Here is a 25035-nt window from a genome sequence, read left to right as displayed (position 1 = left end):
GGATGCTTATTAGTGTTAGAAAGAATAGAGTGGAGACACGCACTTGGCCTTGGGACTGGAACCAGAGGCTAGGGAAGCGGGTAGAGAAACGAGCTCCTACGGACAACGCAATGTGTGGAGAGCTCTCCAAGGGGCAAAGCGCAAACTAAAGAAGAATAAAGACTGACGTAACAGGGTATGGTAGAAAGGAAAACTACGCGCTGTGACAGCGAGTTCAGTAGGCAGCGAGGGGCCACGTTTCACGTTCTTACGAGGCTGCCGGGCCGACCGCGCCGCTCTGCACCTGAGCGAAACGGCAGTGTTTTTGCCGACGTGGCCACGCGGGGGCGCTGCCAGGTTCGGATCGCTTTCCAGGGGCCCGCAGGAGCCAGGATAGATGCCTCTTCCGGGTAGGGCGCTCGGAAGAGAATCACTTCCTGTGACAGTGTCGCGTCACTTCCTTTGGAACTCGGCGTCCGGGTGGTGGGACCCCACGCGCGTCCAACATGCGTATCGAGAAGTGTTATTTCTGTTCCGGGCCTATATACCCCGGCCACGGCATGATGTTCGTTCGCAACGATTGCAAGGTGAGGCGGCCAAGGCCAGCGCGCACACCAATGCGCACCCGCGGGGCTGAGCCCAGGCTGCTCGGCGTTCCTCTGCGCCTGCGGCGTTGGGCCAGGTTACCCACGTTCACCCCCAGAGAGGGAGGCTTTGCGAGGAGCTCCGGGTTCGATCTCCCACTTGGGGAGTTTCTTCTCGAGGGCGTCCGGAACGGAGCTGGTCGTCAGGCTTCCCTGGGGCTAGGTTTGGCTGCGACGAGGTTCAAGAGCTGGCCCAGCCAGCCCCCACGGGTCATTGGGGTCAGCTTGGGTAGTGTAGCCGCTGTAGTACGCGGGCCAAGTTCTTTAAATCAGAAAACTTTGTTGAACGCATGCCAAGTCAGGCGTGGTTGCCAAGGTGCGTAGCATAGAGAGATCAATGAGGCTTGGGACTGCCCATAGTGTGTAGAGGTTGTTAGAAATGTTGCATGTGGCTTAATATTAGACTTTTGTGTTTTGAAGTTATTGGAAGTGAATTGGGAAGGGTCATATATGGAAAGGCCCAGAAAGGAGATGACATTGATCCTGGATCTTGAATATTGCATGAGAAAGTGAGGAGAGGGCATTCTAAGTGGAAGGAGAGTGAACAGTTTGAGCACAGAACGAAGCAGTTACATCTCTATATTATGGGTGGTGATAGAGGCTTGGGGTAGGGCAATAAAATACAAATATAAGATGATTCGTCTATAAAACATAAGATATACACATACAGATACACGGTAAGGCCTGGTTGTGAAGAATTTTGTGAATGATACATGAGTTTTCCTTCTCATATCAGAATGAATCTCATTTCTCTGTTTCTTTAACACATTGTTTCTTGGAATTTGACTTGTCTTACATTTGCTTCTGAGTCACTGGGAACTTGTTAAAAAAAAAAAAAGTACAGATTTCTGGTTTCCACCAGATCCATTGAATTGGAAAGTCACCCCTGGGTGGTGATTTTGACATGGTAAGGAATTATAGTTCCTACTTTATTTCCTTATATCTCTATTATAGATGGAAGATACTGAGCTCATTAAATTAGGAACAAGGGTCCTTGCTAAATAGTGAGGGACCAAAGCTATGTTTGGGAACTTGAAAGAATATGTGGAAGATTTTGAATATTGGCTTTCAGGAACATGATGAAAAAATTTATAAAATGGATCATTGCCAGGTTGGAGTCAAATTCACGGTGGGCAACATGGCTTTGTGGATGATCTGATCATCACGATTTTATATTTGATGCTTGTCAGCTGGGTGTTGAGATAAGAACAACATTGTGGGAGCTACCTAGAGTTGGGTGTTGATCTGGCGAACATATTGGAGGTTCATGTTGATGAGGAAGTCTTATGGTGCTAGCAAGGACAGGGAAGACGAGTGGGTCCAGAACAAAATTGGGGAAGTAAGAAGTGGAGGCCCTGAAGCACTAATGAATGAAGAGAAAAGACAGGCACACGTCAAAAATATTGTAGGTCTGGTTTGGGACCACCACAATAAAGTGAGACGTAATCTTTTTGCTGGTAGAGGGTCTCCCTTCAGTTTGTAGAACATGCAGCACCTGTGAAGTGCAGTAAAATGAAGTGTGCCTGCGTGTCGTTTCACTGTGGATGAATCCCAGTCTCTCTCTCTCCTTACCTCCAGGTCTGAATTTTGCACTTGATAGGGTAATCCTGTTTGTACCTAACAGTGAGCCCATTGAGAGAGAGTTCCTGACTACCTCAGATCATTTTGCTCTCTGAGTTAATGCCACTGTCATCTGCTAGAAATGTAAGGGTCAAGTTTGAGCCCTTCACCTTATCTAGGCCTATCAAGGGCTATTCATTTTGCCTTTGCAAAGAATAGTAGTGTCTTTGCTTTCTTTCTGTTTCCTGCCCTGGTGTCAGATTAGACACATCACTTTTCTCGTCTCCTAACCAGTCTTTTTGCCTTATGCTCTTAGCTTTTGAGACCATCTGTCATAGAGACTTCCCCTCTTTCACTTCTTAGGTAGCTTCTTAAAGGTAGAATTAATGTTATGTTCCATGTTTTTACATAGTTTGCAAACAGGAAAAGTATATACAAACTTAATGAGTGCTTAATAAATGTTTGTTGAATTAATGGAATTAGAAAGCGTTGAAGGACTTTGAGTGAGGTGTGATTAGATAAATCATGTGCACGTTGCAGACTGAGGATGATGCTACAGGACTAGATTAAAAGGGAAACTGTGAAGCTTTCACATAACCCATCTACCACCTACTCCACTGTAGATTTAACCACTGTATTGTGTTTCCGTATTACTTTATACATGATTATTGTATATAGCTTTATCCCGTTCTTTATATTCTAGTCTGATTGCGATCTCTCTTATTTGCAAAGTGTGACTTTACCACACTTAGGTTGCTAGCCTAAGTTCTGGAGGTAGGGATTTATGTTTTAGTTATTGTATCCCTAGCACCTAGTGCAACATCAGGCACATAGTAGATGCACTTTATTTGCTAATTGAATCCCCTTCCCATCTCCAATGGCTCTAGGCATTTCAGATTATTTCATTGTGATTTTCAGATAATGTTTTAGGCATGGACTTCAAGTAGACTTCCCTGTAACTTCAAGCTGGTGGTTCTTTTTGGAATTGAGGAGACCTAGGAAACATTCAAATCTCTCATTAGCTGTATTTCAGAAATGAGGATTTGTCTAGGAGTTATCTAGTGGGTATTAAACATAGGAGGCTTTTACTTAAAAATATCACTAGTACTTTGGGCTGAAAATACTCAAAGAAATTTTACTGTTAATAATTTCATAGTTACTCCAGGAGACTATAGTAGTCCTTGTATTTTCCAATTACTTTGAAATTAATTCAAGAATGTAGACATACTTTCATTCGAGTCTCTCAGAAGATGGCTGTCAGGCGGTATGGGCCTAGATCAGATTAACCCAGTATTGACTATTTCCAAGTATGTCCTAGTGTGTATAAGGACTGTTTGAAAATCTCCGTAGAACAAAGTATATGTAAAATGAAAAGTATTTTGGCTTATGACATATACATAGATAGGCTTTCTTAGTTGGAAAGTTTATATCTCATTTTGACCTATTTTTAAAAATGGGCCACATCTTCTAGGTGTGATAATTCAACTCAAAAAATTACTTTTTCTCTTCAGATTTTTTTTAGTAACACACAAATTGTAATGTGTTCTAAGACATTACAGAGTAACAAAATAATGCATCTTAGACGTAACGGTGAGTCCCAATAAGCCATTGCAGGAGCTCACTGAAGTATCACTGAGGCATCACTAAATTGTAAGTGCTGTTGAAAGATCGCATCCTTTGGGGTGAAGGTGGAGAGTTAAAGTAGTGACGAGTCTCCCTAGTAGATGTATGACTACTTTAGAAAACAAGTCTATAGCCAGTTTCAGTTGCCTTTTTGAAATTATTTTGTGCAAGGATGGAAAGAACCAACGGAGATTCCAGAATGGTGGTTTGAAGCTTTTAATCCCACTGAGGTACATAGAAAGTGAATTTTGAGAATTATTCTGATATGGGAAGTGACTTAAATAAATGACTTTACTTAAAACTACTCTTGATTATAGATCATTATAAGGTTTTACTGTTATTCTATAAAAATGGTAGTTTTTAACCATATTTTCAGGGCTTTCAGCTTTTAGTTATGATGATGCTTGAAAGTCAAAATATAGTTCAGTTTCATTTTAATCTGATGTGTCCAAACACATCTAGATGGTCTTGTAAGTAGAAACAATTGTGAGTGAGAAACATTGTCATTTTTTAGACTTCATGATATATTTTCTCTGGTTACGGGTAACATCCTATGATAGAAAAATTTTTAGTATTGACTTCTCTCTATTTTAACTTTTCTTGTAGGTGTTCAGGTTCTGTAAATCCAAGTGCCATAAAAACTTTAAAAAGAAGCGCAATCCTCGCAAGGTCAGGTGGACTAAAGCTTTCCGTAAAGCAGCTGGTAAAGAGCTTACAGTGGTGAGTATAGTTTGTTCGTTTTTAAAGATTTTTTAAATGACTTATTTATTTATTTTTAGAGAGAGGGGAAGGGAAGGAAAGAGAGAGGGATAGAAACATCAATGTGTGGTTGCCTCTCACACACCCTCTGCTGGGGACCTGGCCTGCAACCTAGGCACGTGCTCTGACTGAGAATTGAACCTGTGACCCTCTGATTCACAGGCCCATGCTCAATCCACTGAGCCACGCCAGCCAGGACAATGAACATAGTTTTTACAGTTTACAAATTTCAGGGTTTTTTGGGGGGTGGGGTGGGGTTTGTGATGTAATTAACTATAACAAAGCTTCCTGTAACATGATTGATGAGTAATTTAGTTGTATTTGATTATGGTAATAATTCTCACATAATCCTAAAAACCATAAATCTGTAGAATTCCAAAAAGGAAAAAAATTCCTAATCCAGTTTGTAGAAGTGATTTTTCTTATTCTCAAAAAGACTATTTTTAGCTCTTGCAAAGAAAGGGGGGAATCATTTAAATGGTTTGGGGTGAAGTTGGGAGTTGCTACTTGGGGATTTTGAGAGGAATTAAGAGATTGATTAAAGAGTTCCGGAATAGCAGTGAGGGCTCGGATGAGATTTGTAATAGACTTGTTTATCAGTTTATAGATTTCCTATAGTTCTCACTTTGTGTCTGAGAGCAGAGAAACTAGTAGTACTGGTGTGAGGAGGAGTAGTGGGGATGAGGGGATTTCATGTGTGAGCCCCTGGTGTCATTGCTTGCTGTTCCTGAGTGGGTAGGAAGGATCTGGGGAAGCCGGTCCACATTCAACCCCTGCAAAGGGAGGCGGGGGACGCTGCTGCATGGCTGCCCTGGAGAGAGGAAGGTCTTTATTAGTCTGTCCTCTCCCTCCATGACTTCCTCTTCCTTGAAACCCGGGACTTCTTTCCCGCTTCTCCGCTCCTTAAGGGCAGTATCTAAGTAGTTGCCATGAAGCCATGTCCTTTTCTGGCTTCTATAACTCCTGAGGTTTTCAATGAATGTAATGAATATATTTTGACAAGATGCAAGGCCAAGTTACAATTATGGTTATAAAAATAAATTCCAGTAGGGACAAGAAGAAAGTCCCTGTGTGAGTGAAGAAGGGATGCCAGTCACAGTCATTTGCTGGTGACCTTGTCATTGCTGATGTTACTGTGATGTAAATAGAGTCGGGTGTATGTATTGTAGATGAAATAGCCAGATACAGGGCTAGTTTTGTTCCATGTGCCTGTGTTAGGTAGATTTGAAGACCAAGAAATACCTGTAGTTTTTCTAAGAAACCTGTAGCTTTTCCAAAATTGTTTTGTGTGTTTTAAGATACATAGGATTGTCAACTGTCAAAATACCAACTACATTTAGAAGGGACCTGAAGAATTTCACGGCAAAGCTTATGCCACGTAGAGCAGCACTACAGTGATTGGAAGATGTGTAGTTTCCCACCTTTATGCTATAACACAAAGGTGTATAAGTCTTAAAATATATAAGCATGATAGGTATTTAGAGTTGAACCATTGAAATTCTCATGTTTGGCTCTTTTTTGATGTATGAAAAGTGGTAATTTCATATGGTTCAGCCTGATAAAAAAATTTCTGGCTGCAAGTCTCGTCGAGGATTGGGAAGTTAGGGAAACTTTTTGAGTTTGCTTTATTATCCCCAGTTTGTGATTGTTATATGCCTCTTCTGAGGGATGGTGGTTGAGCTCCCCCCGCCCCCCCCGCCCCCTTTGGGAAGCACTGGGATGTAGAGAAAGGCCGTCTTGGGCATCGTGGTGTAGAAAAAGTTTGATACCTTGTGCTGTATTGCCACATCACCCCGAAGGGAATCCTAACGTGTTCATAGTTTGAAATACTCGGGATGCTTGTGAAAAGAAGAATAAATTTTAAGAGATGTTTCCTTCATACCTCTGTAAAAACCGTGTTTTCACCCCCTTACAGGATAATTCATTCGAATTTGAAAAACGTAGAAATGAACCTGTCAAATACCAGCGAGAGCTGTGGAATAAAACGAGTAAGTCACAAGGGAATGCCAGGCATTTTCAGGAGAGATGGGTTTGGGATATTGCCATAACTTTAATGTCACTTTGTTGTTTAAATATTACATTTCTTTTCCTTTTCATTGGTTAGCTTTTGTTCTGTTATCCTCATTTTAATGGTTATATTGTTTTGGTGTCTTTTGTATAAACTACCCAAAATCCCTTCCAGACGTGGCTGGTGTGTTCACTATAAAAATAATTATTACATTTAATATCATTTGAAGTGCCCATACACATATAAAAACATCCAAAAATGTGAAAAAAATAGAGATGGAGAATACTTTTTTGGGTGAATGTGGCATAGTTAAAATACACACAAAACCTAGAATACAAGATTAGATAATTTGACTTAGGGATATAAGCAGTGTATTCTGTATACCTTATAAAATTTACTGCTTTGGTAAAATAAAAAAGTACAGCACTTGAGATAATTACAGATTTTCTATCAGAATTGATAAGTGCTTAACTTAGGTAAAAATGAAACCATAGGTTACTGAAATTAAAAGCAATAATATCATGTTCTTGTCTTTGTTTTTTCTGAAGTAGACAGAGACTGACACAAAGCCCACACGCAGTGAAATTTAGTTTCTTTAACAGCGTGTAGATTCCACTATGTCCCTGTGTGTGGTGCGCATGTTTGAGTTTGCGGGCCTTGGCCTTGCCTATCTTTCCCCTGTGGAGTCTCTAGCCATTTCAGTCTTAGGTTGAGGATGATGTAGTTGGTGAACTAGAAGTCCCTAATGCTTAGAATCCCACAGACTTTATTGGTCTGTAGTAGATCACAGACAGGGCATCCCTCTCAACGCTCTCCTCCGTCACAGGACTTCAGGAGAGGACCTGAGGACTTGTGGGCCTTTGTGGAGGCATTTGGTACCCTCTCAATTTTCATCTTCCTGAAGTGTGGAGAAGTCAAAGTCCAGTTTTAGAACTCCCTGTTCCACATAGGACTAAGTATTCTGCCCCTTGGTGTGTTCGTTTTTCTTCCTTTAAAAAAATTTTTAAATCTTTTAATTAAGAATATTTTTAAATATTTTGTTTTGTTACTAGAGGGAGAGTTGTTCTGAAAAGCAGTTGATTTTATTGGGTTTATTTAGTAAGGAAGTAACACTTATTCAAACTCAGGATTTCTAAACAGATTAATAATTTCATAGGATTCTTTTTACTTATTGATTTGAAAGGGAGAGAGAGAAACATGGATTTGCTGTTTCACGTATTTATGCATTCATTGGTTGCTTCTTGTGTGTGTCCTGACTGGGGATTGAGCCCATAACCTTGGTTTATCTGGACGATGCTCTGACCAACTAAGCTACCTAATCAGGGCCAGGATTCTTTTTTTTATTGTGATATGATTGCTGTATAACATAGATTAATTTCATGTGTACAACATAATTTGATATTTGTACATATTGAGAAATAATCACAACAATGCGTCTAGTTAACATCCATCACCTCACATAGGTAAACATTTTTCATAGGATTCTTAAATTGATTCCAAAAGGCACTCTTGTCAAGGACATTATCGGAAGATCTTAATAAAACATTTCTGGACCCCAAAGAGTTTTATTTCATTTTGGCCTTTGTTCTCTCTGTTGTTACTACTTGAAGATAGTAGCTCCAGATCACCCTGGCATGCTTTATAACTGCTTTTATTTAGTGGTTATTCAGCTTGATGTTGAAATTGGGGTGCATATTTTAGTCACATGTGGAGATTCAGTTGCTGTGACCCTGCATGCTGGTTTCATGTTGTTTACATTGATTGGGAAATACTGTTGTGTTCTGTAAGACTGCATGTACTTGAACAGTGAGCACTGACTCTGCCACACAAAGAGGAAGAGGGTGCACACAGTCCCTGCCCCCTCGGTGCATTTCACTGAGTCCTCCTCCTTCGCTACTTCTGTTAGGTGATGATTGATTGGCTCACGTATGATCACAGTCTCATTCCCTTGCCCCACTCGTTTATCTGGCTGCAAGTTCTGTAAGAAGCAGTGCTCTATTGAGGGGTTTTTCCTGCACACATTCTGTTGTCTTTTCACGTTGGGATCTTAAAGATAGATTTTCCAAAGATTTTCTGGTTAGACAGTGTGAGTCTTTGGAACATAAAGCTGTTTCCTGCTGGCTTACATAATTAATAGTTGTTAGTAGTGTTCCAGAAAAGCATTTTATTCTTCTAAAAGATTTCTTGGTTCCCCATATTCCCTATTTCAGTATTATCTTGTCTATAAACTAGTCTGTTAACAATAGTTTTATATTTATTGCTTACATTATCAAATTGTGTGAAGATGTGGATTTAGCAACCTTTGTTAAAATGCTGATGTCTGCAGAAACAGCAGTAGCAGAACTTTGAAAGCAGTAATAGTAGGAGGAATGATTTCTATTTGATTTGTGTTTCTCTGTATTGCAGATCCATTTTTAATATCTATTTCAGGCTTCTTACACTTAAATTTTTTTATCTCCTGGAATATCCAGAAATGCAGTGTCTTATTCTTGGAAAGGATGTCCTGCCACTTTTGTGTGTATATTTCCCTTCTGAGTAACTTCAACGTGTGGAAATGCTTCTGAGTACTAGAACTTGCCTTTATCATTTTTGCTGAAAGGCAAACAGAGGAAAAAAATTATATATCATGTAACAGGATGGGGCAAAAGTAGGTTTACAGTTGTTTGTATGGCAAATAATACAGTCATTAACAAATAATAATACGAGAATAAAATGTTTTGGACTTTCGGCCAAGATGGAGGCGTAGGTAGACACACTGCGCCTCCTCGCACAACCAGAACTGACAGAAAATCGAACAGCAAGGAAGTCCGACACCAAGTAGATAAAAAAGAAACATACATCCAGACTGGTAGGAGGGGCGGAGACAGGCAGCCGGGGCAGAGAGGACTCGCGTGGCCGTGGCAGGGACTGAGACTGGCGGAGTGTGGGACGAACGGGGCAGGCAGTCCGAGCACTAGCAGACCCTGCGGCCCCACATTCACACACAGATAAACCGAGAGGGCCGGACTCAGAGTGGCGGAGAAAGGGGCAGGCAGAGCGGCAGGTAGCACCCCGTGGCCCCACACTTGCGCACAGATAAACTGGGACCAACGGTGGGGAGCAAAGCAGACCGCGTAACCCAGGGTTCCAGCGCGGGGAAATAAAGCCTCAAACCTCTGATTGAAAACACCCGTGGGGGTTGGGGCGGCAGCAGGAGAGACTCCCAGCCTCACAGGAGAGGTCGTTGGAGAGACCCACAGGGGCCTAGAGTGTGCACAAACCCACCCACTCAGGAACCAGCACCAGAGGGGCCCAATTTGATTGTGGGTAGCAGAGGGAGTGACTAAGGCTCCCACCTAAGGCTCCGCCCCTTTAAGTAACAGATGCGCCAAGACCAAAAAAAAAAAAGGCCTGAATGAAAAGAACAGATCAAAGCTCCAGAAAAAATACTAAGTGACGAAGAGATAGCCAACCTATCAGATGAACAGTTCAAAACACTGGTAATCAGGATGCTCACAGAATTGGTTGAGTATGGTCATAAAATAGAGGAAAAATGAAGGCTCTGCTAAGTGAAATAAAGCAAAATATACAGGGAACCAACAGTGACAGAAAGGAAACCTGGACTCAGATCAATGGCTTGGACTGGAAGGAAGAAATAAACATCCAGCCAGAAAAGAATGAAGAAACAAGAATTCAGAAAAATGAGGAGAGGCTTAGGAACCTCCAGGACATCTTGAAATGTTCCAACATCCGAATTATAGGGGTACCAGAAGGAGAAGAGGAAGATCAAGAAGTTGAAATTTTATTTGAAAAAATAATGAAGGAGAACTTCCCCAATCTGGCCAAGGAAATAGACTTCCAGGAAGTCCAGGAAGCTCAGAGAGTCCCAAAGAAGTTGGACCCAAGGAAGCACACACCAAGGCACATCATAATTACGTTACCCAAGATTAAAGATAAAGAGAGAATCTTACAAGCAGGAAGAGAAAAGGACATAGTTACCTATAAAGGAGTACCCATAAGACTGTCAGCTGATTTCTCCAAAGAGACCTTAGAGGCAAGAAGGGGCTGGAAAGAAGTATTCCAAGTCATGAAGGGCAAGGACCTATATCCAAGATTGCTCTATCCAGCAAAGCTATCATTTAGAATGGAAGGGCAGATAAAGTTGCTTCTCAGATAAGGTCAAGTTAAAGGAGTTCATCATCGCCAAGCCCTTATTATGTGAAATGTTAAAGGGACTTATCTAAGAAAAAAGATAAAAAATATGAATAGTAAAATGACAGCAAACTCACAGTTAATAATAGCTACACCTAAAACAAAAAAGCAAACGAAGCAAACAACTGGGACAGGAACAGAATCCCAGAAATGGAGATCACATGGAGGGTTATCTGCAGGGGCGTGGATGTAGAGAGAGGGGGAAAAGGTATAGAGAATAAGTAGCATAAATGGTAGGTGGAAAATAGACAGGGGGAGGGTAAGAATAGTACAGGAAATGTAGAAGCCAAAGAACCTATATGTATGACCCATGGACATGAACTAAAGTAGGGGAATGCGGGTGGGAGGGGGTGTGCAGGGAGTAGTGGAGTGAAGGGGGGAAAATGTGACAACTGTAATAGCATAATCAATAAAATATATTAAAAAATAGGCATACTTACAACTGTAAACCTACTTTTGCCTCACCCTATATTATTAATTCTAAGCCACAGCATGTACAGATTTAAAATTAACATTGTCTTAGAGTTATTCATATAAACATCATTTTAATTTAGGGGCACCATGGGGCCTTCTGGGGAATCTTATTAAAATGCAGATTCTGAAACAGTATGTCTCAGTGGGGCCTAAGATTCTACATGTCTAACAAACTCCCAGGTTGTGTCAGTGTTGCTGGTCCCCAGCCTGCACTTAAACAAGTTTTTATTTTGACATAATTTCAGACTGAATAGAAAAGTGGCAAGAGTAGAATACTCCTACATCGATATCCTTCCTCTTCCTCTTCTAGATATTCTACATCTCGATTTCCTGAACGTTAACATTTTATTAAATTTACCCTTTCTCCTCTCTCTCTCCCTTTTCTTCCTTCTATAATTATTTTCCGAACTGTTAAGTTGCATACATAATGATCCGCTTTCCCTAAAGAGCTTAATACGTATTTCCTAAATAGAACATTCTCTCATACAACCACAATGCAGTTATTCGAATCAAGAAATTAGCATTGATAGAGTAGTATCATCTAATCTTACATGTGCTTAGATTTCCCTGATTGTCCCAATATCTTTTATTGCAAAAGTTGTTAGAATAGTACGTGTCACACACCTCTTTAGTCTTTCAGTTTGGAACAGTTTCTTGAGTTTGTTTTCATGTTTCATGACATTTGACCATGTTGAAGAATACGGGCCAGGTGTTTTAAAATTTGGATGATGTACATTTGGCAGGAATACCATCGACATGATGTTGAGTTTTGTTATTGTCCTGTCAGGAGGCCCCTGCTGTCGTTTGTCCTGTTACCAGCAGTGCTGACTTTGATCTTTGGTTAAGGGGGTGTCTGCAGGTTTCCACACTGTAGAGTTAGTGTTTTGCCTCTTGTAACTAATAAATATATTGTGGGGAGATACTTTTAGACCGTGAACATCCTGCTATTCTTCAGCTGTACAGGCTGCACTTTAAGAAGCTAGATTGGGAGTGTGCGCTATGGTAGCGACTAGCCACAGGGTGTGCCGAGCACTTGAAATGTGGCTAGTCTGAATCAAGATGGGCTGCTAATTTAAAATACGTTTGGGTTATTTTGGTTAAAATACAAAATGGTTTTTGAAGATTTAGTATGAAAAGAAGCATAAAATATCTCAGTAACAATTTTTTATATTGATTACATATTGAAATGACAATATTCTGGGTATCTTGGTGAAACAAAATATATCATTAAATTTAATTTTGACCTGTTCCTTTTTACATTTTTAATGTGGCTGCTAGAAATTTAAAATTACATATGTGATGTGTCTTATATTGGACAGTATTGAGGCAGATACTAGAGCATAGTTGGACTCAGCTCCTGTACACATTTTCCAAAATAGTTGACTTTTAGCGATTGAGAATACAGGAAATTGGTCGACTGTTTATTTTACCAGTATTCATAATGTGCAGACCATATCCCAGGGACTTGAAGAAAAAGTGGTCTTTCTGACAGGAAAGGTGCTATTACTTAGGGAGATGACAAGCTCAGAATGGGATTAGTTGCTGTTAACCTGAGTTCTCTGTAGAATAAAATTTGGAAAGCATGGGACTGCTTTAACGTAGAAGGCAAATTTAGTAGCAAAAGCTTTTGCAAAACAAAAGTTAGAGAAATGATACTTGTGACAGTGAGAGAGTTAATAGCTATGGCAGCAAAGGGGACACACCTTCTGCAGCTGTCTTAGTAGGGATTTTTTTTCAATGAGCTTTTCATTTAATCAATTTTAAATTAGAATAAAGAAATGATCATTAGAGCTCTTGCTTGAATGTGAACAATTTGCTAACTCTTACGAATTTTTTTGTAGTTGATGCAATGAAGAGAGTCGAAGAGATCAAACAGAAACGGCAAGCTAAATTCATCATGAACAGGTATGGAAAAACGCGTAGAGTAACCCTTGGAAAAATAATTACTAGTACACATCTAGAGGCATTTGGTTTTTATTACTTCTTATTTTCATATAACTTCAGACTTACAGAAATTGGCAAGCATAGTATAAAGAGCTCTTGTATATTCTATTAGCATTTTGCCACATTTACTTTAATCTTTGTCGCTTCGGTCGTCTGTTACAGAAAAGAAGCATGTGCCGACAAGTTTTTAGCTTTAAAAGACTGTTAAAAGGGGCCTAAATGTTTGAGAGCAAGTCTTAATTTTTTGTTGTTGTTGTTGCGGAATGTCTTAAGAGTTTGTGCTCTTGTAATTACTGAATGACTTAAAAAGTTGGGTAAGAGAGACTGCTCTCCATCTGAGCAGAAAAGATCCAGGCGCTAGAGGAGATTTGCACTACGGGTGTGTGATACACGTTGATCTCTGACACTTAACGTCTGGCTTCGGTCTCATTCCTTCATTCACCCGGCAAATATACACTGAATCCCCATTTCATTTCCAATCAGCACTAGGGACACACTGAAAGAACAAGTTTGTAGTGTCAGAATCCTATTAAGCTTATTAGGAACTAGAAAATAGAGTTCCCAGTCTTCTTCTGTATGGCTTATTTAATTAATAAATTTTGTTTTTAAAAATTACGAATTAATGTATAAAGTTTTAGTAATTGAAATTTTGACCTTAATGTTTTTACCCTAGGTTGAAGAAAAATAAAGAACTACAGAAAGCTCAGGACATCAAAGAAGTCAAGCAGAACATCCACCTCATCCGGGCCCCTTTTGCATGTAAGTAATGCATTGCACACTGGCTCTCTGCTTTCAGTAGAGCGGGGAAAAATCCAGATTTTTGTGGTCTATATAATTGGATGTCAGCCAGCCTTTCAAGGGTATTTTTTGGTAAATGTTATCTCAGTGCATTTATAGTATAACTTGGTTAAAAAATATAATTTATTCAATATATTTCTCAATTCCAGTCACCTTTTTACGTATGGTATTTCTTTTCTGTCCTTCATAAAATCCTATTTTCTGTAAGGCATCTGTCTCTCCAAGTTAATGAAAATGAGTTGACTAATAATTTCATAGATAATTTTGTCTCATACGTGTTTTTATTAAAGGACAGTGTTTTGTGTTAGTGGTTCCCAGGCATTGGTCAGTATGGGAACTACTTGAGGAACTTGGCATAAATATGGAGGCTGAGGCCGGGCCTCTGGTCTTCAAGTAGTTCTCCAGGCAATTCTGATACGTATGTTTGAGAACTACAGTTTCGTATTAGAACCTCTCTTAGTGCTTGTGAAACTTACTGGTAGTCACTCATTTGGGCAGCTGTCTGTGTGCATAGTTTCTCTGTGAGGTGTGAGAAAACCAGTCTTCTACTCAGCTGGCACCAAGTACAGTGTGTTGTACAGTTTACTTACTTATGCAGACTTCTTAAAGAGAGAGAAATTTTGGTGAGATTTAGTTGAAGATTTGATTCTTGAATGATTCCAAGCCTAAACCTTAATAAAGGTTAAATTCTGTAAGTACATGTTGAATGGATTTGTGTTAAAGTCCTACCTTAGTTGTTTTTATACCAAATTTTATTGTAACAAAATAGAATCCTGGAGTGTTTGTTTCACATATAGATGATACAGACTGATACCCAGAAAACAACAGGAGTGAATCATTGTTGTCTAAGTTTTTAGGGAACCTCTGAGGTTGGTAATACGGTGTTTAGAGCAGGGACCATGGATCCATGAGGTCCAGGGTTCAAATTTTATCACTTTGATTTCCTGAACTGACCAGCCGAGTGACCTTCGGCAAGGTCATCTGTCTCTGTGCCTCTGGGATTCTTATCATTACAAGGTAAGTTGTTAAGATAGTGAAGTGAGCAGATGTAGGTAGAATGCTTACTTAACGCGTGGCATATTATAAGACCTGTATAAGTGTATTTACTATTCCTAAATACCTTAGAAATAGCCAATGTTATTTTAAAACCTCTAATTCCCTTTATAGAGTGTTGATGTGTTCTGTAAGGTCACGTCGAATTGATAAAGTTTTTGATTTCTCTTTTTAAAGGCAAAGGGAAGCAGCTGGAAGACAAAATGGTACAGAAACTACAGGAGGATGTGGACATGGACGTCGTTCCTGACAGTCTTACTGTTTAACCATGTCTCTGAGCGCACTGGAAAATCTGTAGAGGCTCAGACCTCCTAAGTTACTCATTTTTTCCCTAAGGTGACTCAAATGAAAAGGTGATTAAAATTAATCTCTTCTACATTGCTGTCTGTGAAACATCAGATAATAAGGAGGCTAGATTGCATCTCACTGGTAAACCTTCACTCAGATTTACTTATGTAAATCATGAAAATTCTGTAAATACAACGTGCATTGCGGACATAAAAGGATCATGCCATTTGGGTAACGGCACCATTTATGTAATAACTAATGACAAAAATTCATGGCTGGTAATGTATAAAATAAAATTTTCTTTGTAGTAAAAATATTCCCTTTACTAACATAGAAGGAGGGATACAGTTAAGGAACTAACGAGCTGTATGATAATTAGCCCCAAGTACTAATAGCTTTTGTTTTGATCTCAGTATTTCATGTCTTGGTTTATCAACATCTTAGAAGAACATAATGGCCTCATACACTGAACCCTAATTCTCTCGGATATTTTTACTGGTTAGGACAGGCAGTTGTAGATGTTGGGGTGAAAGCTAAATAGTCGTTTCTGAAATGGCACTTTGCTCTCTAGTTTCCACTTTGGAGAAAATTTTAACTTGAGATTCCTGGTAGAGCAAGCTGTAGTTTTCCAGCTCAACAATGATTTAGAAGCAGAGGAATATAGATTCTTCTAAAATTTTTTGTGTGCTTTTCTTTTAAAAAATTGATTGTTTTGGGGAATATTGAATTTGTGGGTAGAATGTCTATATATTTGCACATAAAATCATTTCTATAGTAAGTGTCTACATACTTGTTTAAAGGTACTAAAGATAAAGTATCGATTACTTGGAAGAAAATAACTTCACCCACATGTGCTTATGAAAAATATATACGTAATGCTTCATGTTTCTGTATTCTTACATTATTTATGAGTAAATATGTTAAGAGTATGTTGTATAAGTTACACATGTAACTTACATAACATGTAAGTTAAGTATGTTATGAGTAAGTATGTTAAATAACTCAGTTTTTATATTTTTAGGACAGAATTTAGAATAAATTGCAAATTCTTAGGGTTATATAATTATATAGTAATGACTAAATTTTTACTTCAGTATTACTAATAAAGTGGACTGATTACTAATCAAGTGTTAAAAGACCTGATTTCCAGTGTGGTTTTGCCTTTGTGTTCTTTCTTGTGAATGTAGCTCATTTGTAAACAATATTATTGATGTAACAATATATACACACACGTAACACTGTGTGTGTGTATATATACCCACATGTACACACATATATATGTATATATACGTATATATATGCAATCGAAGACATTTGTAAAATTATTTGAAATTTTCTCTCCATACTGTATTCATGTTTGTTTTAATATAAACATGTTCAAAATTGCATATTATTAGGAAACAAGTTTCCTGCCATGCTAGTTAGGGAGCAACTTGAGACCTCAAGACCATTAATTTGGGGAAACTGAGCTAAAACAAAGAGCTGAATTACCTCGTGCGTAACATCCAGACAGTTGCCTCAACTGTCAGGGTGGATTTCATAGTAATTTGTGAGCCCAGTCTCATAAAGTTTATGTATTCGAATGCCACAGTTTTGTTCCGCACAGCTGTCTAAGCTTGGATCCCAGGGATGAGTTGTCTCTTTAAAATGTTCCCTGGTAGTTGACCTGGTACCATGCATTTAGGCTGCTGTTTTTTACTTTGTCTGGTTGAGACCTCTGCTGGGCAGTGAGCATAACACAAAAGCATAAAATTGTCCAGACACTCACCACATGGAACTTTTGTACGGCATACCTTGGAGATAGTGCAGGCTCGGTTTCAGACCACTGCATAAAGCGAGTCCTCATCTTTTTGCTGGTGAAGGGTCTTGCCTTCAGTGGATAAAAAATGCAACATCTGTGAAGTACAGTCAAGCAAAGCACAATAAAATGAGGTATGCCTATAGTCTCTTAATTGCTAAAGAGCAATATAGAGCTGGAAATCATAGAAGAAAAAATATTATACGTACTGCACAAAACCTTGTAAGAGTACAGAAAATTTCTCATGTTAAAAAAAAATCTCTTAAAAATAGGAAGCCTTAGGAAGATGTTTATCCTGTAGAAGGGATTTTGAGAAGGACTGGCTGTTCTATAGTATGTCATGAAGCAGACAGCATTATTCTTACCTTACAGATGGAAGAGTTGTAGGTCTAGGCAATACCTCTTTTCACACATCCAGCAGATGGAGGAGACCACGATTTCTGTCCATACAAGCCTGTCTCCAGACTTGGTCTGCATGTATGTAGAAGGGGTTTATCCAGAACCTCACAGATTCAGCCTTCACAAATCCAGGTGTTTGCTGTAAGAGACCACTATATAAGTTACTTTTGTGACACATGACTGTGACTTGGTTTCTTCACCTGATAAATGGAGATGATAGTATGACCAGCCTCAGGATTTTTTATGAAGATCCCATCAGTTAATACACGTAAAATAGTCATTTTAAGGCCACCACCATAGTAAGCTAGTGTTACAATGTTAGCTGTTAGTATTAGCTGTGTATCCGCACCCCCTGCACCTCTCCCCCACCCCATCCTTTAGCTCACATTTTAAATGAAAATCTGGAAAAAGACATCAGACTTTAATCACTCAGATTTACGGTATAAATTACAATATTGAATGAAGACTACCTTGTAAAAGTTAACATGGCAGCCAGCTGAAATAAAATGTTGAAAAGGTAAAGGTAAAAATCAGTATTAGAAAACAACTCAGTTTCAAAGGACAGAAGTTTCCCCAAGTGTACATCCCTTTACTGATACATAGCAGACTTGAAAGCTAACACGACACCTGTGCATGTCTTTATACTGATTATCAGCTGTATGTTGATTTAATCACTTTTGTATCTGTTGGTGAATTTCTTTTTATAGGAGAGATTACTTTTATTTAAATAATGTGTTCTTTTGAATGTAAGAAGCTCTACTTTCTGGTGCCATGGGGTGAGCCTCTGCTTGAACATTCTCCCAAGGTTTTGAATCTTTAAAATTTTTATTTTCCAATTACAGTTGGCCTACAACATTATGTTCGTTTCGGGCATATAACATAGTGATTAGACATTTATATACCTTACGAAATGATCACCCTGGTAAGTCTAGTACCCACCTGGCACCATGCGTAGTTATTACAATATTATCGACTATATTCCCTATGCTGTACTTTTTGTTCTCAGGTTTTGAATGTTAGTTGAAGCTGTTGTGGGGGTTGGAGGTGATGTTTCTGCCATATTCCCTTCCCTGGGGTCACCTGGCTACCTGATCTGTTGTCTAACCTCCTATTCTGTGTCCTGCCCACTCCCACCCCCATGATCCTGCCAGTACAGTCCTTTGCCAGAGTTTGCAACCAAAAGTCTTGACTGACAGACATCCCCATCCTCTCCAGCACATCCAGGCAACCCATTTCTGTCATAATCTAAGAGTGGAGGGTCTTTCTTACTCCAGGCACATGTTGAATACTTGGTGTGTGGATGGTGCTCAGTACATGTGACTACATGGAAAATGAGTGTAACTATATGCAGGGTTTATTTCAGTTTACTTTTTAAATAACCAGTAACTTGAAAGATTCAAAGAATAAATTATCAGAAGGGAGACACAATAGCAGCAAAGAAAGCAGCCTTTCTGTGACTTCAGATCGGCCCTGTTGGGAAGACCTGCTGAACAAGCAGCGCCTGCCTTGGGTCACATACCTGATTCTACTGCTTCAGTCCAACGTCGGTGAGAGGCCAACCTGCGTTTCTGGGTCTGGTTGGAGTAGTCATACGTCAAGAAATCCCAGGAAGGACTGAGTATGGGCTGTTCTCTGCTTTGCTGTTGGAGTTAGTACTGTATTTCGGGAGCCGCAGAATCTAAAACTAGAAGGTAAGGACAACTAAGTGGGTGAGTCTGTTAAAGCAGCACTGCTCCTGAGCAATGTTAACTAACCCCAAATACAGGAGATTGGCTCCTTTGTATTTTGAAATCTTTGTTTTCAGAATGCTAGCTTTTAAAGACTTGCTTTGTATAATATTCGTCCAATAAAATATATATACATTTGGTTTGACACTAAGCCATGGACTCCAAGGAGGACCACCAATGAAAAGTGCGATACCATTCTCGTCAGCGATCCACCCCACACGTTTTTTTTCTAGCATGTACTTAATGATAGTGTCATCTATTTCCTCTTCTGATGTTGAGGAATGAATGTAGGCAGTGAGCAAGTTACAGGCAGTCTGCCTGATTAAAAGGATACAAAAAAAGAAATAGTAACTGGTGATGGAAGTTTAACTCGAATATTGTGGTTGTCCATTTTGCAACGTATACAGATCAAATTGTACATTTGCAACTAATAACTAATAAAATTTTATGTGCCCGATATATCACAATTTAAAATATTGGCAAAAGTATTTCAATGGTATGTTGCAAAGAAATAGAAAACACAATTCTAAAGTTTGTATGAAACCACAATAGAACTGGAATAGCCAAAGCAGTGTTGAACAAGAAGAGCAAATCTGGAAGCATCCCACTTCCAGATTTTAAACCATAATACAAAATTACAGTAATCAAAACAGTATAGTATTGGCACAAAAAAGACACAGATCAATGGAGCAATAGAAATGGACCAGAACCCAGAAATATACCCATGTGTATATGGTTAATTAATTTTCAAAGGAGTCAAGAATATATATGGTGGGGAAAGTGTAGTCTCTTTGATAAACACTTGGGAAACTGGATTGCCATGTGCAAAAGACTGAAGCTGGACCCCTAAAGTAAAAAGTCAACTCAAAACACATTAAAGACTTCAGCATAAGACCTGGAACCATTAAACTCCCAAAAGAAAACAGTGGGTGAGCTCTGACAGTGATCTTCACAAAGACTTGAAAATTTGACACCAAAAACAAAAGTAACAAGTAAAAAATAAGCTTAAATCAAACCAAAGCACTTGTTCTCAGTAAAGGAAGCCATCAATAAAATGAAAAGGCAACCTATGGAATGGGAGGAAATATTTGCAAACCATGCATCTGAGAACTAACACAACTCAATAACAAAGAAACATTTCCAATTAAAAAATGGGCAAAAATCCTGAATAGATATTTTCCCAAGGATGACTTATGAATGGTCAATAAGTACATGAAAAACTGCTTAACATCCTACTCATCAATAATGCAAATCAAAAACGCAGTGAGATACGACTTCATACCTGTTAGAATGGCTATTAGGAAAAAAGATGAGAGAAGTGTTGGTGAGGATGCAGAGAAAAAGGAACATTTATACAGTGTTGCTGGGAACGTAAATTGGTATAGCCACTATGGAAAACAGTATGGAGGTACCTCTAGGAATTAAAAAAAGAACTATTATTTTCTAGCAATCTTAGTTTTCATTATCTTGGAAGATATCTGTATTTCCAGTTAACTGCAGCATTACAATATCCAAGGTGTAGAAACAATGCTCAGATTATGTATCATAGAAATGTACAATTGAAACCTATATGGCCCTATTAACCAATGTCATCCCAATAAATGTAATAAAAGGAAAAATAGAAATAATCTAAATGTCCACTGATGGAGTAATGGATACAGAAAATGTAGTATATATATGTAGTATAAAATGGAGTATTGTTTAACCTTAAAAAGGAAGGAAATTCCATTATTTGTGAAAACATGGATTAAACTTGAGGGCTTAGAACCTACTAAGTGAAATAAGCCAGACAGAGGAGAGGTAAATACTGCATGGTATTACCTATATATAGAATCTAAAAACAGGGTGGGTGGTTATACTTAGAAACAGTAGAGCGGTTGCCAGACCCTGGGTGTTTTGTGAAGGGGTCCACTTTCAGTTATGAAGTGAGTAAGGTCTGAGGATCTAACGTATGACATGGTGACTATAGTTGGTAACTATTATATAATTGAAATTTGCTTAGAGTATGAGGGGGCCCCCCAAAAAACCAAAAATTATCTTCTGGAAGGCAGGCCCCTTGTAGTACAGGCTTCCCCCACCGGGTGAGTGTTCTAGGAACCCATCTGTATCAGTGTACCAGCTGGCGTTGTTGTGAGAGGCTGCATTCAGAATTTTTTTGAAGACTCAGTGTGTTTGCCCATTTCATGATGGGTGATTTACAAGGACACCTGCCCACACCATGCTGGATGTTCAGCATTTTCTGACCAAAACGGCATGTCCACTGTGCCCCACCCTCCCTGTTGACATGATCTCACCCTAAGCAACTTTTTTTGTTTCCCCGATGAAAAAAGTCCTCAAAGGGAAACATTTTCCCCATGTGGAAGAGGTGAAACAAAAAACGGCAGAAGCACTAAAAGGCACCAAAATTAACAAGTTCAAAAACTGTTCTGAGCAGTGGAAAAACCATCTCTATAGGTGAATTGCATCAGATGGAGAGTACTTTGAAGGTGGCTGAAGTTTAAACTCTGGGCTTTTTGGGGTCCCCCTTCACTGAAGTTAAATGTTCTCAGTAAGAACCGGGTAAATATGTGAGGCGATGGGTGTGTAGATGCTTCAATGAACTTGGTGGGGGAAATCCTTTCACAGTGTGTACATATATCAGATCATCACTTCGCACGCTTTCAAGTTCTCACGATTTTGTTCATCCACTGTAACTCAAGAAAGCTGAGAAAAGTTCCCAAGGCTGAGATCTACCATCTGTCACATCTAGAATTCCTTAGTGTAGACAGTTATTGCAAAGGTGTTTTCAAACAGTGCCTTTTCAGGAGTTTCACTAAACACTCAAGTTGTTTCTTTATGTTATCAAGTGGCTAACACAATAATGGAAACATTTTTAGCACGAAGCTTGTATAACTTTAGCTGCAGTTACATAATTGTCCAAGTACCTAATGTCTCCACCATGTTAACTAACTGGGTGTTTCTTGAGTTTTAAAACAAATTGGGGTACAAAGAATCATTTCTATTCTTTACTGGAGTTCGGTTAATATTCTGTCTGGAACAATGTGACCTTGGATTTAAGCAGTGATGATGGCATGGTCCCGTTGCCAGGATCTGTATATTTTATTTTCTTTAGTTCTCCCGGTTACGAACAGCCTGGCTAGGACTCCTTGAATCTTAAATGAGGCACTCACCGTGTTCTTGCCTTCCATTTGTGCTCAGTGTGATGTATCTTTCCACAAAAAAGCAAACTCATCTGCCTTTGAAGAGAGGTGAATAGAATGCATGTGGGTGGAAGGAGTTGGGATTTTTATTCTAAGAGAAGTTTAATGCATCATTTGTGGGTTGACATAGCTGAAAGATTAAATGTTAGTTGAAGCCTTTTTATACCTTTGTTATAATCATATTTGTATTTTCGTAATAACTTTGGGGTTCAAAGTCCACTAATTAGATATGAACAGGTGCAGAGTGTTAATGCAGATGAAGTATTCTATCTCATTTTGGAATATTTCCATCATAAACACAAATGTTTAGTCAAAGAGGCATCTTCCAAATTTTGTAGTCTTGACTTATAAAAATATTCAAAGACATCATCTTCTCTCTTTATGATTTTCTTCCCAGGAAGGAAGCTGTACGGTCACGGGGGCAGTGATCAGGTGTTATGTTCTAGAGAAGCAACAGAGCTAGAGGAATTCCGTAAGTAATTCATCACTTCCTTCCTCCACCCAAATCTCTTCACTCCAACTTAAACTTTAAACTCTGCAGTGTGCTTGGACTTTTAATCTGTCTCTTCTTAATACTGTTCCTCCTCTTTGAAGTCAATATGCATCCATCACCTATGTATTACTTCAGGCTCAACCTCACATGTGCTCTTTCTGCATAAGTTTCAAAACTAGTAATTTTCAGGATCGGAAACTTTAACTGCTGTTCTTTCAGTAACACAGTCGTCTATTCAACAAATGCGGAGCCACTGCCGTGTGCCAGGTGCTGTTCTAGACGCCGTGTGGGTATTGTGGACAGCAGGAGGGACGGCTCTCAGCGCCTGTACCCACAGAGCAGGGTGGGAGGGAGTGTTTCAGGTAGAGGCTGACACCAACCTCAAACAGAAAATGATGCAATGATGTGTCAACAGTTTTAAAATAAAATGATGTTAAAAAACCAAAATACCATGCTAAACAAAATAAATCAGACAGAAAAAGTTAAGAACCATTTGAATTCACTCATGTGTGGGGTATAAAACTGAAAGCGATAAATGAACAAACAAGAAAAACAAAAACTCATAGACAAAGACAACAGTATATAGGTCATGTATCACAGAAATGTACACTCGAAACCTATGTGATCTTCTTAACCAATGTCACCCCAGTACATTTCATTGAAAAAAACCCCCAAATAAACCTTTGCCCAGAAATCGTAAGAAATATATTCCAAGGAAATGATCATGTGCCCAAATACATACGTACAAGGATCTTCATCATATTTTAGCATAACATTGAAAACCAGGGCTAGTTAAATAAGTTATAGTGCATTATATGGTGCACTATTCTGAATCCATTAAAAAGGATGCTGCAGAAATGTTTCTAATTACATAGAAAGATGCTTACAACATACTAAGTAAAAACTGCTGGTTTCAAAATTGTATGATATGATTTTTCTAATCTAAAAACAGTGGCTGTTAACGGGGGTCTGTTTATCTCTCAGGAACATTTGTCAGTGATCGGAGGAACCTTTGGCTGCCACAGTGGGATGGTGCTCTCAGTGTCTAGTGCATAGAGACCAGGGATCCTGCTGGATGTCCTGCGATGCACAGGGCACTCTCCACAACAGCTATTGGGTCCAGAATATCAACGGTGCCAAAGCTGAAAAACCCTGCTCTTCGGTGACTGTGGCAGCATTGCGAGGACAAGTGCCTTTAGTATAACTAGTGTCATGGGTGATTTTTAGTGGTTTTCTTGGTGTGTTTATTTGAATTTTGTTTTAAATGAGGAAGTATTGACTTTGTAATTAAAAACAAAAAGAAACTTAACAGTCATGCGGTTAAAGTTTGGACTCATTATCTCACCCTCGCAGTGTTTTTTTTCCCCTTAACAAGTTCAGGCATCTCTGTCTTTTCCTACTGTTCTCCTGGCCTCACACCTGATTGCTTGTCTCTATGGTGGATCGAGTGTTATCTGGTCCTGGCTCACTCCTATAACATGGGCTCAGGTACTTGTCTGCTTAGTAATGAGTGAATTTCCATCCAGAGAAGTCATTTATCCAGCGAAGTCCTTTGTTCTGCGATTTTTAAAAAATACATTTTATTGATTATACTATTACAATCGTCCCATTTCCCTCCCTTTATCCCCCTCCACCCTGTATACCCCCTCCTCCACCTAACCCACATTCCTCTACTCGCATTCCTCCACCTTAGTTTATATCCATGGGTCGTACACATAAGTTCTTTGGCTTCTACATTTCCTATACTATTCTTAACCTCCCTCCATCTATTTTCTACCTACCATTTATGCTGCTTATTCCCTGTACCTTTCCCTCCATTGTTCCCTTCCCTTCCCCGCTGATAACCCTCCATGTGATTTCCATTTCTGGGATTCTGTTCCTGTTCTAGTTGTTTGCTTTGTTTTCGCTTCTTTTTTTTTTTAGGTTCAGTGTTGATAGTTGTGAGAGTTTGTTGTGATTTTACTGTTCATATTTTTTATCTTCTTTTTCTTAGATAAGTCCCTTTAACATTTCATGTAATAAGGGCTTGGCGATGATGAACTCCTTTAACTTGACCTTATCTGAGAAGCACTTTATCTACCCTTCCATTCTAAATGA

At 39.1% G+C, this 25035-nt stretch overlaps 1 protein-coding gene across 1 annotated transcript; it reads left to right on the top strand.

Moving 5' to 3' along the window:
- The first annotated feature begins 410 nt into the window (after nucleotides 1-410).
- On the top strand, nucleotides 411-16464 carry RSL24D1 (ribosomal L24 domain containing 1). The gene is made up of 6 exons (XM_024568279.3): nucleotides 411-566; nucleotides 4413-4526; nucleotides 6481-6553; nucleotides 13080-13143; nucleotides 13856-13941; nucleotides 15211-16464. Exons 1-6 carry the CDS (start codon nucleotides 486-488, stop codon nucleotides 15297-15299), a joined length of 507 nt encoding a protein of 168 aa, XP_024424047.1. The 5' UTR covers nucleotides 411-485; the 3' UTR covers nucleotides 15300-16464.
- Nucleotides 16465-25035: the final 8571 nt, after the last annotated feature.

This window comes from Desmodus rotundus, chromosome 7 (assembly GCF_022682495.2).
Source record: "Desmodus rotundus isolate HL8 chromosome 7, HLdesRot8A.1, whole genome shotgun sequence".
NCBI classification, from domain to species: domain Eukaryota; kingdom Metazoa; phylum Chordata; class Mammalia; order Chiroptera; family Phyllostomidae; genus Desmodus; species Desmodus rotundus.
The sequence above is the reverse complement of the archived record's forward strand: the minus strand, read 5'-3'. Positions and strand labels throughout refer to the sequence as shown.

Coding starts and splice junctions, on each gene's coding strand:
- RSL24D1 (XM_024568279.3), top strand. CDS start 486: ATGCGTATCGAGAAGTGTTATTTCTGTTCCGGGCCTATATACCCCGGC. Junction 6,554..13,079: donor AGAGCTGTGGAATAAAACGA/GTAAGTCACAAG, acceptor ATTTTTTTGTAG/TTGATGCAATGAAGAGAGTC. Junction 13,942..15,210: donor CATCCGGGCCCCTTTTGCAT/GTAAGTAATGCA, acceptor CTCTTTTTAAAG/GCAAAGGGAAGCAGCTGGAA.